The 17049-nt window shown below is 35.8% G+C and overlaps 1 protein-coding gene across 1 annotated transcript in view; it reads right to left on the reverse strand.

Moving 5' to 3' along the window:
* LOC100925057 (liver carboxylesterase 1-like) overlaps nt 1-9437 on the reverse strand; it is a 54695-nt gene extending 45258 nt beyond the window's left edge. The window contains exon 1 of the mRNA XM_031949331.1: nt 9314-9437. Coding sequence (XP_031805191.1) covers nt 9314-9437 — 124 coding nt within the window. The remainder of the gene's footprint in view (nt 1-9313) is intronic.
* Nucleotides 9438-17049: the final 7612 nt, after the last annotated feature.

Consider the following 17049-nt stretch of genomic DNA (forward strand, 5'->3'; position numbering starts at 1 on the left):
AGTTAAATGATAAGGCTAGTGGCAGGTTTGGGGTTCAGGGAACCAAAAGGAAAGGTTTGGCTCCCTAACACCCCCTTGGGCTTTGGCACAAGGATAGGGAGTTTTGGGGAACCCCCTTTTGGCGGTGCAGAGGTCCTTCATAAAGGAATTTATAAACCCCAAAACCTAGATTGGTAAAAGAGGTTTATTATTGGCATGGGGAAGTCAGCCTTTGCTATGCATGAATAGAAAAGTTGAATTCCTTAGTGGCAAAGTCCTGACAGAGAAGTAAAGTAATGGAGGAGTTATGGCAGAGAAGTAAAGTTTCTAGTAGAGAAATCTCAACAGAGAGATATAAAGTCTTATTAGGGAAATAGGTGAGGATAAAGAGAAAGTAGCACTGACAGAGAATATCATTCTAGCAGGCAGAGTCTTGCTATATCAAGGATGGCATGTTAGCTCCTCTGCAAGGATTGGGTTTAAAATCGGTATTTTTATAATAGAAGCCTTTGGCTACAAGCCTAGACCTGCTCCCCCTCCAGATGAGGCTGGTGGGTGGAGTTTGAGCTGGAACTGAATAGAAAATCTTCACTTGAATGGGTGTTTCTTCAATTAAATGGGATTGGTATCTCCAACCCCACTCAACTAGCCCCACCTAGATTTCAGAATGAAGCTGTTTGTCTTGTTTCCCTGGTGTAGGGACCCACAGATTCAGGGTCCAAAGAGAATCTTTCCTTCAAGGAATTTTAGAGTTTCAGAGTCCCTACATTCTGATACCATGTTACTCCACGGAAATGCTTTTTCATACGTTCATTCATTCAATGAATGAAGTCTATTCATTAAACTATGTTATAAATAAATATAAAGTATTCACAAACATTTATTAAGCATATAGTATGTATCAGATATCATCCTTTGTGATGGGAAAATAATAACAAAATCAATTTCCACTCATAAGGGATTTATATTATGGAAAACTAAATCACATGAATATGGGTTAAATATAGATTTTTACAAAGATGTATAAAATAAATTTAAGGCAATTTTTTGGGAGAAGGAAACTAGGACCTAGGGACCTCAGGAAAAAAGTAATATGGGAAGAGGTGGGACTTGAATGGAACCTTAAAGGAATTCTAAGAGGTAGAGGAAGAAGGAAGTAATATATTCTAGGCATCCAGGAGAGCCTGTGCAAAGATATCAAGATAGGGTATGGCAAGTCATGTGTAAGGAAAAATTCAAAAGCTGTTTTTCCTGATCTGAAGAGTACCTGAATGGAAGTAATTTAATATAAAAAAATATAAATCTAATTTAATATAAAATGTCAGTAAAATAGAATTACAAGTATCATCTTATTTGACTTTCAAAACTCTGTGAGATAAGTGCTATTATTACTAGTGCGTATAATAATAACAAGGAAGTAACAAGATCACATCTGAGTTTTAGGAACATGTCTTTAGCAGTATGTTGTGGAAGGACTGGAGAAGGGAGAGAGCTGAAATAGAGAAGCCATTTAAAAGATTAATGGATTTTGTTTATTATTTTGCTATTTGTTGTTAGCTGCCAGGTACATGTGTACTTCCCACTTTTTTTCCTAAGCTATGATTGTGAAAAGCTGAGGTGAAGGAAAGAAAACTAAATGGCCTTACTAAGACCTGATCTTTGGGCATGAGAGATCTCCAACTATTGCTACTCTCTCCAGACCAAGAGCTGTTGCCTGGCTGGTCTATACTGTAGAAACAAAAGGTAACCATGATTCATCTATTGATTTCAAATGACAGCCAATCCCTTTTCTTAGCTTCTTACCAGTAACTTGTTTTTGTTTTTGTTTTGTTTGTTTGTTTTGGTCAGGTTAGCTGGCTTGCAAATATTTAGGCAGTAACAGTTTTCAGAATATGTCAATGAGATGCTTTTATTCCAAATGGAATGAAATAGAAAGTGCTCTAAGTGATGTTCTGGGGACATCTGTGCAATGAAACATAAGGAAATCATTTCTTTTTGGTATGAGAAGTCAGCCTTTGTTATGCATGAATAGAACATTTCTTTTTGGCAGCATCTCAGTAAAGCATATTTAAAGTCACAGGATTACTTGTCTGAGATTGTAAAGCTTGGAAATACCCTAGTCATATCTTTATTTTACAAATGAGGAAACTGAGACTCAGAGAAGGAAAGTGGCTTGTCCAAGGTCATTTGGTAATAAATAATAGAGACAAGAAGACGATCCATATAATCATTCCATTCTGACTTCCCCTCAACAATATTGAAGATTTAGTAAATTACTGAAGGATTCTGTGATTTTCTTTCAGCTTATATTATGTCTCACTAGCTACTGGACTTTAAACATACTACTCAAATCCCTTGAGCCTCAGTTCTTTCTTTAGCAAAATAAGAAAGTAGAAATAGATAATGCCTAATGTTTCTCTCAGCTCTATTATTTATGGATAAAATATTTATTGATGTTAAGAACAAGAATGCAAAAGGAAATTACATTTTTTTTCTTTTTTTTCTTTTTATTTTTTTATTTAATAGCCTTTTATTTACAGGATATATACATGGGTAACTTTACAGCATTAACAATTGCCAAACCTCTTGTTCCAATTTTTCACCTCTTACCCCCCCACCCCCTCCCCTAGATGGCAGGATGACCATTAGATGTTAAATATATTAAAATATAAATTAGATACACAATAAGTATACATGACCAAAACGTTATTTTGCTGTACAAAAAGAATCAGACTCTGAAATATTGTACAATTAGCTTGTGAAGGAAATAAAAAATGCATGTGTGCATAAATATAGGGATTGGGAATTTAATGTAATGGTTTTTAGTCATCTCCCAGAGTTCTTTTTCTGGGCATAGCTAGTTCAGTTCATTACTGCTCCATTAGAAATGATTTGGTTGATCTCGTTGCTGAGGATGGCCTGGTCCATCAGAACTGGTCATCATATAGTATTGTTGTTGAAGTATATAATGATCTCCTGGTCCTGCTCATTTCACTCAGCATCAGTTCGTGTAAGTCTCTCCAGGCCTTTCTGAAATCATCCTGTTGGTCATTTCTTACAGAACAGTAATATTCCATAATATTCATATACCACAATTTATTCAGCCATTCTCCAACTGATGGACATCCATTCAGTTTCCAGTTTCTAGCCACTACAAAAAGGGCTGCCACAAACATTCGTGCACATACAGGTCCCTTTCCCTTCTTTATAATCTCTTTGGGATATAATCCCAGTAGTAACACTGCTGGATCAAAGGGTATGCACAGTTTGATAACTTTTTGAGCATAGTTCCAAACTACTCTCCAAAATGGTTGGATTCGTTCACAACTCCACCAACAATGAATCAATGTCCCAGTTTTCCCACATCCCCTCCAACAATCATCATTATTTTTTCCTGTCATCTTAGCCAATCTGACAGGTGTGTAGTGGTATCTTAGAGTTGTCTTAATTTGCATTTCTCTGATTAATAATGACTTGGAGCATCTTTTCATATGACTAGAAATAGTTTCAATTTCTTCATCTGAGAATTGTCTGTTCATATCCTTTGACCATTTTTCAATTGGAGAATGGCTTGATTTTTTATAAATTAGAGTTAATTCTCTATATATTTTGGAAATGAGGCCTTTATCAGAACCTTTGACTGTAAAAATATTTTCCCAGTTTATTGCTTCCCTTCTAATCTTGTCTGCATTAGTTTTGTTTGTACAAAAACTTTTCAGTTTGGTATAATCGAAATTTTCTATTTTGTGATCAGTAATGATCTCTAGTTCTGCTTTGGTCATAAAGACCTTCCCCTTCCACAGGTCTGAGAGGTAAACTATCCTATGTTCCTCTAATTTATTAATAATTTCATTCTTTATGCCTAGGTCATGAACCCATTTTGACCTTATCTTGGTGTACGGCGTTAAGTATGGATCAATGCCTAGTTTCTGCCATATTAGTTTCCAATTTTCCCAGCAATTTTTATCAAACAGTAAGTTCTTATCCCAAAAGCTGGGATCTTTGGGTTTGTCAAAGACTAGGTTGCTATATTTGTTGACTGTTTTATCCCTTGAACCTAATCTATTCCACTGATCAACTAATCTATTCCTTAGCCAATACCAAATAGTTTTGGTAACTGCTGCTCTATAATATAATTTTAGATCTGGTACAGCTAAGCCACCATCATTTGATTTTTTTTTCATTAATTCCCTTGAAATTCTTGACCTTTTGTTTTTCCATATGAACTTTGTTGTTATTTTTTCTAGGTCATTAAAATAGTTTTTTGGGAGTCTGATTGGTATAGCGCTAAATAAATAGATTAGTTTAGGTAATATTGTCATCTTTATTATATTTGCTCGCCCTATCCAAGAGCATTTAATATTTTTCCAATTGGTTAGATCAGACTTAATTTGTGTGAAAAGTGGTCTGTAATTTTGCTCATAAAGTTTCTGATTTTCCCTTGGCAGATAGATTCCTAAATATTTTATATTATCAGTAGTTACTTTAAATGGAATTTCTCTTTGTAACTCTGACTGTTGGATTTTGTTAGTGATATATAAGAATGCTGATGACTTATGTGGGTTTATTTTATAACCAGCAACTTTGCTAAAGTTGTGGATTATTTCTAATAACTTTTTAGCAGAATCTCTGGGGTTCTCTAAGTATACCATCATGTCATCGGCAAAGAGTGATAATTTGGCTTCCTCATTGCCTATTCTTATTCCTTTAATCTCTTTCTCAGCTCTTATTGCTATAGCTAGCGTTTCTAATACAATATTAAATAGTAACGGTGATAGTGGGCAACCTTGTTTCACTCCAGATCTTATTGGGAATGGTTGCAGTTTGTCTCCATTACATATGATGCTTACTGATGGTTTTAAATAGATGCTGCTGATTATTTTAAGGAAAAGTCCATTTATTCCTATACTCTCAAGTGTTTTTAATAGGAATGGATGTTGGATTTTATCAAATGCTTTTTCTGCATCTATTGAGATGATCATATGGTTTTTGTTAATTTGGTTATTAACATGGCCAATTATATTGATAGTTTTCCTAATATTGAACCAGCCCTGCATTCCTGGTATAAATCCTACTTGATCATAGTGTATTATCTTGGAGATGATTTTCTGTAGTCTTTTTGCTAATATCTTATTTAAGATTTTAGCATCAATATTCATTAGGGAGATTGGTCTATAATTTTCTTTCTCTGTTTTCAGCCTACCTGGTTTAGGTATCAGTACCATGTCTGTGTCATAGAAGGAATTTGGTAGGACTCCTTCATTCCCTATTTTATCAAATAATTTATATAGCATTGGGGCCAATTGTTCTTTAAATGTTTGGTAAAATTCACATGTAAATCCATCTGGTCCTGGGGATTTTTTTCTTAGGGAGTTGTTTAATTGCCTGTTCTATTTCTTTTTCTGAAATGGGACTATTCAAGCAATTTACTTCCTCCTCTGTTAGTCTGGGAAGTCTATATTTTTGGAGTCATCCATTTCCCTTCTACTATAGAAATTATTCTATTCTTTGACACACTGGGGTAACTCTGCCGACAGTTAACCAAATCGGGGCTCTAGAGTGGTATCAAACTATAATTAGGCCCTTAATCTCTGTACTATCCCTACTGTACCAGGAATTCATTTTATTTACTTTGTTGTAATTATTAACTATATATAACAACAACAAAAAGCCAATCCCTGATCTGATCTACACAATGAACTTGTAAGGTAAGTATAGTAATTCTCTCATTTTTAATGTGGAAATGGAAAACACAGAGAAGTTTTCCTCTCTGGCCCTGGGTCACAGCTACAAAGTAGTAGAGCCAGAGCTAGAATCCTCATCTTTATTCTAAGTCATTTTGTTCCAAACCACCTGCCCCACTGAACCTACTGAGGTCAATAAAGAGATTGCTTTATAACTAGATGTGACCCTAGGATGATGAAATAATGGAAGCAAAGGGCACTTACTATTCTGTTAAGTAATGTGTGCCCAGGACTTTAGTTGACTTTAAGCAGAGAAACCAATGTACATAACATCTATCTGGGTTTGCATACTGGATTAGATCCCTTATTTATTTATTTTGACTCAAGTTCACAGATTAGGCGAATCACATCATATCATAGGAACAGCCCAATATGAAAGCCTGAAAGGTTATTCTGCAACAAACCCTCCAACCCCTGATCAGGATTAAAGAAGGGGGTTAAAAATGAGAAGAAACAGTAATATTGCCCAGGAGGAGGGCAAAATGAAGGATTATTAAATGCTTTGATTAGAAACTCAATTAAGAATAACAACATGACTCTCCATGCTTTTCTCCATTATAATATCTCCATTCCCAAGAAGATGCAGGAGACAATTGTTTACATGGGTGGGTACATAATGGTATTCTTCACAGCGTACCTGGCTTCAGGAGGCTGGGGTGGCCTGAATGCCAGGGGTCCAAGAGGAGGAACACCCAGGAAAATGTGGAGATGTATCAGATCCTTGCATTTTTTCTTGTCTGCCTTGGACTTGCCCATATTTGGTGTCCACTACCCATATTGAAGGCTGATGCTGTGCTGTGCCATAATGAGAGAGGGGAAAATAATTTCACTAAGAGGCAACAGAATTAAGTAGAATCACTAGGAGCTGAGCAGCTCTGTCAACTTCTAACAGGGCAATCTAACAGGACAAAATGACTATAATTCTCTAGGCTTCAGGCTTCTTTAAATTAAGGTCAATAATATCAGTTTACTGAATTGTTTTATATTTCAATGGATAAAATGGACATGAAAATGCTCAGAAAATATAGCAATAAAAGTAAACCATATTTCTATAATGTTCCTATGCTTTCAAAACCCTGTGTTCATAGGCCTTAATAAAATAAACAGTAGATATTATTTGAATTTCTTAGATGGATTAAATGCAGACTCAAAGGAGTAAAGTAACAATATTCCTGAGTCAAAGGGTATGGGCACTTTAATAGCTTGTATCCCATAGTTTCAATTTTCTTTTCATATTTGTTAAATTTATTCATAGCTCTATCAATAGAATATTATGGCGTCTATTTTTTTTCCAGTCTCTCTACTATTTGTCATTTTAGAAGGAAGTGATTTTAGCCAAATGGATAGTATTATTTTAATTTGCATTTCTCTAATTTTAGTGATTTAGAGTATTTTCTTAAATGGTTATTGATAACTTAAATTTATTCTTTTATAAACTTCCTGTTGTTCAATCATTTTGATCCTTCATGACCCTATTTGGGACTTTCATGGCAAAGATAATGGAGCAGTTTTCCATTTCCTTCTCCAGTTCATTGGATAGATGAAGAAATTGAGGCAAATAGGGTTAAGTGACTTGCCCAGAGTCACACAGTCAGTGAATGTTTGAGGTCAGATTTAAACTCATAAAGCTAATCCTAACTCCAGGGCAGCACTCTATTTATTGTACCACCTAGTTACCTATGTTATATAACCATTTAATCAACTTTGGAATGATATTCTTATAAATTTGAGTATGTTTCTTGTATGTTTTAGAAATAAGATCTTGATTAGAAAAATTTTCTATTAAAATGTCTTCCTGGTTTCTTGCTTTTCTTTTAATTTTATCTGCATTGGGTTTTTTGTATTAAAATGTTTTAATGTTATATAATTGAAAATATCCATCTTGCCTCCTGCGAGACTCTTTAACTCATTTGGTCACAGAGTCTTCCATTATCCATGAATCTGACAAGTTATTTCTTCAATGTCTCTATCAATCGAGTAATAATACATCCCTGTTGAAACTTTACTTAATCATTCTTTGGGCTCTATTTGACTCAGAGTAAATGTAAATATTAGTTGTTTGGCCAAAAACTCTAAGGGTCTTCCCCTCCCACATTGATTTTTTTTTTTGCATAAAAGAAGATATTTTCTGCCTCATTTATTACCTAGCCTTAATCACTGATTTGGTATTGTTTCAGTTAAACTGAGACTTGTTAAGGATTCTAGCTTAAAAGTGTCAAGGTCTTTCATTGAATCCAGGGCAATCTCCACTCATTCTAATCTTTATCTTGCCACTGGACTCAGATGGCTCTAGAAGAAAAATGAGACTGATGACCTTGCCCAGCCCTCCCTCACTTAAATTCATTTCACTTTCATGTCATGGCATCACCTCTCTGATGTCACGGTACTCTTTGAGAACAAAAGAAAAAAAATAACAATAACAACTGGTATGTGTCTGTGCCTCTTACAGCATTCCTCAGGTCCTATAAGAAAAGAGTGGAATAGTACAACATATAGTCTCTGTTTCTTCTGTGGAAAACTTATAGATTTCTTCATTTAATCAACAATTGTGAATGCCCTTGTTAACTCAGCATTCATTATTGCCAGTCTCTCCTAATTCCCAGGCCCTCAGAGAAATCTCTAGTCACTCTCTTTTGCAGTGCTTAACCCAATTTTACCAAGCTTACTTTTGTCAGAGGTCTTCAGGGATCTCTAGCCACTATTTCATGGAATGATGGTTTGAAAGTATGATAGAACACTCAAGAGCAGTTGTATGCAAGCTCAAAATCTTTTACTCATGTGTTCAAATCCTGTCCCTCTGCCCTCCTGCACACTCTTAGTTACTCCTAGCTCCTAGAAGGCCCTAAAAAGGACCTACTTCCTCATCCCCACAGCTTAAATAATGTCTATGAGGTCACACGCACGGCCTATTAGAGAAGAAGACGCCTCCCGTTAATGATGCCGATTTCAATGTGACCAGAACTCCTGTCCACAAGGTGGTCCTTGCCGGTTCACAGAAAACCACTTCGAAGGATCTCAGGTTTCAAAAGCCTCTTTACTTCCTGTTGAACTGTATGTTACTCCTCCCCTGACCCTTACAATTCCCCTCTCTTGTAAAGCAGGGACCACTCATCACATCAAGCTAACTTTAGCATCAACAATAGCCCACTTGATCAGTGAGATTACAGAGTGTATATAACAAAACAAAGGCAAACAAAAGTAAAACAGTAAGGACTAGGCCCAACAGTGGCCAAAACCAAGCATGGATAACATGGTGTTCAAACCATTCAATAAAGTCATGCTCAAAGAGGTAGGATGTCAAAGAGGTAGAATGTCACAAGTCTATATAGTTTGAATTGAATACACTTTTTGGTATAAAAAGGCACAGAGGAGGGTGTGGACAAGCAAAGCCATATCCCATAGCACTGCTTCAGTAACTTTGGCACGTGGGTGTGTAGGTTTTTCACCCACTAATTTAGAGGCATAATCTATAAGTAGAAAACAGGGCAAAGCCCCTCCCCAGGCCACTGTATAAGTCAGGTAGCCATGGAAGAAGCGCACAAGCCCATTGTCCAGTGACCAGTCTGTAGGTACTGCACATCACCCAAGACAGTCCAATTCAGTTGCTACACTGGAGCTGTATCTGCTGTCTCTGGTGTCATGGTCAGGAGGGACATGGCTGCCATCAGTGTCTGAAGGACTGCTGACATCCGGCTGATCTCTCTGGGCTGTCATCGTCTGGTCCTTTTCTTCTTGGTTCCCTAGATCATGAATGTTTCTGGTTTGGATCCTCTCCCCTGCTGCTGGGTCTGCATCTGAAATGTATACCCAGGTCCCCAAACTCTTACCCACCCCGGGCCCTTCCAGATGCCATCTAACCTTTCCATATTACTATGGAGAGAGGGCTCTTGTCCTTGTTGGTCAGCCTGTTGGTTAGCCGCACTTTCTGCTTTTGCTAGAAGTACATTGCTGAGGTAAGATCCAAAGAATGTGAAAATTGTAATAATTACATGTATATATCACTACATCTAAGCAGGCCTGCGTGACTTGGGTGGAGGGGCTTGTAAACCCCAATACCCATTTTTCTTGCTTAGACAGAAGCATCTTGAGGGTATGATTAGCCTGTTCAAAAATGGTTTATCCTGTAGAGAATATAGGGGATGTCAGTGGAATGGGCAATGACAAATTCAGTGCAGAAGGACCTAAAAGCAGAAGATGTATAAGCTGTCCATTATCTGTCTTAAGTGCATGTGGGACTCCTACAATGGAGAAGCAAGGATAAAGATGGCTGATCACATGCCTAACTGCTTCTTCTGATTGGAGTGAGGCCATGAGGAACTGAGAGTGTATATCCACGGTTACATGGATGCACTGCCTTTTAATATGAATAATGTCCATTTGCTATAGGGCATTGGGTGACTTACCACAAGGATTCGTTACAGTGTTTCATGGAGCAGGATGAAAAGGAGCACAAGTGGGGGCAATATTTAATTTTAATCTTTTGTACAATTGCCTAAGTAGCTGAGAAGTATGCAAAGGTGCTAGGGGACAAAACTATAACAGAACTGCCCACATTAAGTTATCCTGGGCAAAAGCAAGTGCTTGCTGTTCTGGCATACCAAGAGCTAATTGAGGAGGTCTTCCTGAGATAAGTATGGCTCATTGGCAACATTGCCCCAAAAGGGAACCAAGTCCCTGAGTCTTATTGGTCAGAATAGGGTACAACCATTCTATGGGGTGCTTGCCTTGGTGCAATGGGGTGAAAAAGGGCTTATCAACAAATGCTGACAGCATCAAGGGTTGTGAAGGATTCATTCTAGAGATAGGACAAGTGCACAGCAAGGGAATTGATTGTAATGATGCATGAGCCTCTGCAGACCACAATCATGGGAATGTAAGAGCAGAAGGGCCTTTTAAAATATCATAGAAGGGGTGCATAACAGAAGGGGGAATCGGAGGAATGAACCTTGGCCATTGTAAAGTCCCCACCAACTGATGGGAGTCATGAAGAGTTTTATACTTACTCTCATTCACCTTAGGGGCACTTTAGACACAGTAAGGTCTTAAGAATGTGCCCAAGATAGAGAAATGGAGGCTTAGTCTGTATTTTATGCAGTGCCACCACAAGGTTCTCCTGAGCTAATATCTGAGTGATGTGCTGTACAATGTGCTGTAACCTTGCCTCTACCTTAGTGGCCACCAGTTTATCCTCCATGTAATGGAGTATATATACAAAGCAGATTATGAGGCTGTTAATGCAGAGTCAATGGCCGCAACTATACCTCAGGGAATAACACTGGGAATGAACAGGAAAGATGAGGAAAAGAAATTTTATAACTCTGGCAGAAAAGGACATTTCCAAGCCAAATGCCATAAGTATCCAATAAGGAGAGGAAAATCATTTTGCTTTGCTTGTGGCAAGATAGGCCCCATGGCAAAACTCTGTAGGACAAGGAAGAGAAATAATTCTACAGTACAGGGAACTGTGCCAAGGGGCCCAAGAAGGCCCCAAATGCAAACCAGATAGATCAGGAGCCTACCCTGAGAGGAACTACAGGGTTCATAGAGAATTATCAAGCCCTTATGAGGAATATGGTCAGCACTTGGTGAATGCAGTTGAGGGTTTTGATATCAACCCATGGACCACTGCACATGTTGAGGTACAACCCAAGGCCAGAGATAGATTAGGAATAAGACTTTCAGACTATGCACCTGTGATTGTACATACTATGATATTAAAAAATATGGAACCGTTTATCATGGTTACCAATCTTCACCCATATCCTGTGAATTTAAAGAGAAGTCATCCAATTGCCAAAGCACTCCCACTTTGGTGAAGTGAATTTTACTTAAATGATTGGGCGAGAAAAACCCATGTGTACTATTTATATAGAAAACAGGCCATTTGAAGGAATCATTGATACAAGGGCTGATATATCCATTATAACAAAAATTGATTGGCCTTCTGAATGGTGGCTACAAACCCAAACAGTGACAGTTAATGGAGTGGATGGCATGCAGCATGATTCCCAGTCTAGTAGGAAACTTCACTGGGAATTTGAGAATCAGAAGGGCATCTTAAGACCTCTTGTCATTGCTGGCCTCAGAACTTCCTTGTGGGGAAGAGACTTACTGAAACTCCTTTGGACAATATTACACATTGAGGAAAACTAATGGGGGCAACTGAGAAGGCCCTGGCAGTGCCACCCTTAAGATGGAAGCATGACCCTCCTATATGGGTGGATCAGTGGTCCCTCCCAAATGAAAAACTCACTGCCTTAAGATCCATCATTATGGAACAAGAGAAATTGGGTCATATTGAGCCTTCCTTTAGTGCTTATAATTCACCTGTTTTTGTAATTAGAAAAAAGGAGAAAATGGAGGTAAAATGAGGTAAATTACATCTCAGGAAGAGGTTAAGTAAACCTATTATAATTGAGAGAAAGAAGGGAGGGAGATGAATATTGTATGAATCTTATTCTCATCAGATTTGGCTCAAAAAGAAAATATTTCACATATTTGTTTTCACACAGAAACTTTTCTCACCTTATAGAAAAGTGGGAGGGGAAAGGGGAAAAAGGAAGTGATAGGTTTAATAGAAGGGAAAACAGAAATAGTAGTGGAAAAGTATAAGAAAGTAGGAGGGACTCAAAAAGGGGAGGACTGCTTGAAGCTAGTGGTACTCATAAGTAAAATACTGGGGAGGAGGTAAAGGGGAAAAGGAAAGAGAAAAGTATAATTTGGGGTTAATAAGATGGCAGGAAACACAGAATTAGTAAGTTTTTTAAAATAACTTTTTATTGCCAGAACCCATGCCAGGGTAATTTTTACAACATTATCCCTTGCACTCACTTCTGTTCCGATTTTTCCCCTCCCTCCCTCCACCCCCTCCCCCAGATGGCAAGCAGTCCTATACATGGTAAAGAGGTTACAGCATATCTTAGATACAATATATGTGTGCAGAACCGAACAGTTCTTTTGTTGCTCAGGGAGAATTGGATTCAGAAGGTATAAATAACCCCAGAGGAAAAACAAAAAAGGCAAGCAGTTTATATTCATTTCCTAGTGTTCTTTCTTTGGGTGTGGCTGCTTCTATCTATCCTTGATCAATTGAAACTGAGTTAGATCTTCTCTTTGTCGAAGAAATCTACTTCCATCAGAATAAATCCTCATAAGGTATCATTGTTGAGGTATATAATGATCTGGTTCTGCTCATTTCACTCAGCATCAGTTCAGGTAAGTCTCGCCAATCCTCTCTGTATTCATCCTGCTGGTCATCTCTTACAGAACAATAATATTCCATAACATTCATATATCACAATTTACTCAACCATTCTCCAATTGATGGGCATCCAGAATTAGTAGTTTTAACCATAACTGTAAATGGAGTGAACTCTCCCAGAAAGCAAAAGTGGATAGCAGACTGGATTAAAAGCCAGAATCCTACAATATGTTGTTTACAAGAAACACATTTAAAGCAGACCAATACATACAGAATAAAGGTAAAAGAATGGAGCAGAATCTATTATGCTTCAGGTGAAATAAAAAAAGCAGGGGTAGCCATCCTGATCTCAGGATAAAGCAAAAGCAAAAATTGATCTAATTAAACAATAAGGAAGGAAACTATATCTTGCTAAAGGGTACCATAGATAATGAAATAATATCAATACTAAACATATATGCACCAAGTAGTATAACATGAAAATTCCTAAAGAAGTTAAGAGAGCTGCAAAAAGAAATAAATAGCAATTTATAATAGCAAATAGAAAAAAAACTTTAATAATGGGATATCTCAACTTTGCTCTCTCAGAACTAGATAAATCAAACCACAGAATAAATAAGAAAGAAGTTAAAGAAGTAAATAGAATATTAGAAAAGTTAGGTATGATAGATCTTTGGATAACATTGAGTGAAGACAAAAAGGAGTACACGTTCTTCTTAGCAGTTCGTAGAACCTATATAAAAATTAACTATATACTAGGACATAAACACATCAAAATCAAATGCAGAAAGGCAGAAATAGTAAATGCCTTTTTTCAGATCATGATGTAATAAAAATTACATTCCATACAAGCCCAGGAGAAAATAGACCAGAAAGTAATTGGAAATTAAATAATTTCATTCTAAAGAATGAATGGGTGAAATAGCAAATCATAGACACAATAAATAATTTCATTTGAAAGACAAGAATGAGATAACATACTAAAATTTGTGGAATGCAGCTGAAGAGATAATAAGGGAAAATTTATATCTTTAGATGCTTACTTCCATAAAATAGAGAAAGAGAAGATCAATGAATTGGGCTTGCAACTAAAAAAGCTAAAAAAGAACAAATTAAAGCCCTGCAAATACCAAACTTGAAATTCTAAAAATAAAAGGAGAGATTGATAAAATTGAAAGTAAAAAAAATTGAATTAATAAATAAAACAAAGAGTTGGTTTTATGGAAAAAAAAACAATAGGTAAACTTTTTAGTTAATTTGATTAGAAAAAGGAAAAAGGAAAATCAAATTGTTAGTCTCAAAAAGGAAAAGGGAGAACTTTTCACCAATGAAGAGGAAATTAGAGAAATAATTAGGAGTTACTTTGCCCAACTTTATGCCAATAAATTTGATAACCTAAGCTAAAAGGAGAAATACCTATAAAAATATAGATTGCCCAGATTAACAGAAGAGGAAATAAATTACTTAAAGAGTCCCATTTTAGAAAAAGAAATAGAACAAGCTATTAATCAGCTCCCTCAGAAAAACCCCCCAGGACCAGATGGATTTACATGTGAATTCTACCAAACATTTAAAGAACAATTAACTCCAATACTATATAAAGTATTTGAAAAAACAGGGAATGAAGGACTCCCACCAAATTCCTTTTATGACACAGACATGGTACTGATACCTAAAACAGGTAGAATGAAAACAGAGAAAGAAAATTATAGACCAATCTCCCTAATGAATATTGAGGCAAAAATCTTAAATAAAATATTAGCAAAGAGATTAAAGAAAATCATCCACAAGATTATATACATTATGAACAAGCAGGATTTATACCAGGAATGCAGGGCTGGTTCAATATTAGGAAAACTATGATCATAATTGACTATATCAATAACCAAATTAACAAAAATCTTATGATTATCTCAATAGATGCAGAAAAAAGCATTTGATAAAATCCAACATCCATTCCTACTAAAAACACTGGAGCATATAGGAATAAATGGACTTTTCCTCAAAATAATCAGTAGCATCTATTTAAAATTATCAGCAAGCATCATATGTAATGATGATAAACTCTGAAACAAAGTTGCCCACAATCACCATTATAAACAAATTCATGACTACAGACGGGAACTTAGAGGTTGTGACTCTATTTCCCTAGAATCAATGAAAGACCTAGTTCTCAACAATACCTTATATCATTACAACACCTGTGAGCCTTACTATGATATTTAGCATTTTGTTTAAGGTTCCTTAACGCTCTTGGTACCACACTAGGCCTTTAGAAAACTTCTCTGTTGAAACACTGAAATTCTTTACTACCCTTTATCTCTAGTTTCAGAGTTTAGTTACTTCTTTTCACTGCCTGTTACCTCATCTCAAAGTCAAGGGGGTTGATCAGGTCAGTTTGATTATTGCACAGCATATTTGTCTGGAGACAGGAAATAGCCTCTCCATGAAGATAGTGAAAATTCTTATTCTCTCTTTATTTTTTTCATGTATTTATTTATTTAAAATTTAAATGCAAAAATAAGAAAAATACTAAAAAAAGAAAAAAAATTTAAATATTGTCATGTGCCCTAGTAGAACATAAGGGCATATTCAAAATATGTAACAATAGGTGTTAATTTCAGGAAAGCATATATAATAGAAAACACTGTGTTCATAACGATCTGTCTTTTCTTTGCTTCTTTGTAGGTGCTTTGTTGTTGTTCTCTTCTGTACACTTTTTACTTTATCCTTTTCCCCTTTACTCTCCCCCAATATTCCCCAATGTTCCCAGGCAACAGTTAAGTACCACTATATTTGTATATACATACATACATGCTTACATACTTTCACACATCTACATGTATATGCTTATACATATGATTGTATATTTACATATATATCTAAAACAATATTACTATAACTGATATATAATATAGATTTCTCTCTTGATCAAACTTTTTGTTTTTTCTAGAGGACACAGAGAATTCCTAATTCATTTTCAGTGAATAGGATTGCCCTCAAAGTAATTGATGCACTAGGACTCAGCAAAATGGACTCTTGTCAGGGGATTTATATTTCCTTGAAGGCCTATAAAAGTAATATAACAGACCATCTTAGTCTATTGAGAATTTCTGTTGACTTTTTCCTGTTCAAAAGACAAGTCAGAATACTGCAGAATAGGAAGAGGACTAGGGGAAGGAAAGCATGAACACATATATAAGAATTAGAAATAACCTCCTTGGGGCAAAAGTATACAAGAGAGTACTAGCCTATATCTTTCTATTCCCTTGGCCTAAGATACTATTATTTTGAGAGTGGATTGTTACTTTTTTCTTTTTTTATTCCACTTATTTTATTAAATAAAAAATATCCAATAGAAAAAATACAGAAAAATAAAATAAAAACCAAACAAAACAGAACATTGATGAAATGTGCCCAGGAGAACATCAGAGAGGATTAAAAATATATAAAAATAAATTACCATTTCAAGAAAGTATATATAATACTAGAAGAAATTACATTCATGAGTGTCCATTTTTTGTTTGCTTCCATATAGGTTGTTCTCTGCTGCACACTTTTTTACTTTATTCTTTTTTTTCCCCCTTTCATCCCCTGAAGCAGTATATAGTTAAACCTAGAGATATTTATATACACATATATAGATGTATGTATACAACACATATACAAACACACACACACATATATATATACATATGTATATTTGAATGTATGTGAACACACATACATACACATTCACAGTCATGCACAGACCCATAGAACCACATAAACACATACACATATGTACACACATAAACATCTACACATATTCAGACACATATACACACATATATATTTATACACACATAATGCATTTATCCCTATGTAAACATATCTAAAACAGTATTAGTATGGCTGACAAATAATGTAGATTTCTCTCTTGATTGAATCTTTAAGTTTGACTTTGTCTAAGATCAATGTTTACTAGCTGTACTTTTTTTTCCTAATAAAGTCTACTTCTTGTTATGGTGTTTGTGTTTATCTATTCTTTCCTATTCCTGCTAACTCTTCTAATTTAATTCTGATCCTTAATTTGATTGAATCTTTAAGTTTGACTTTATTTAAGATCAATAGTTACTAGCTGTA

Source organism: Sarcophilus harrisii, chromosome 2 (genome assembly GCF_902635505.1).
Source record: "Sarcophilus harrisii chromosome 2, mSarHar1.11, whole genome shotgun sequence".
Lineage (NCBI taxonomy): Eukaryota > Metazoa > Chordata > Mammalia > Dasyuromorphia > Dasyuridae > Sarcophilus > Sarcophilus harrisii.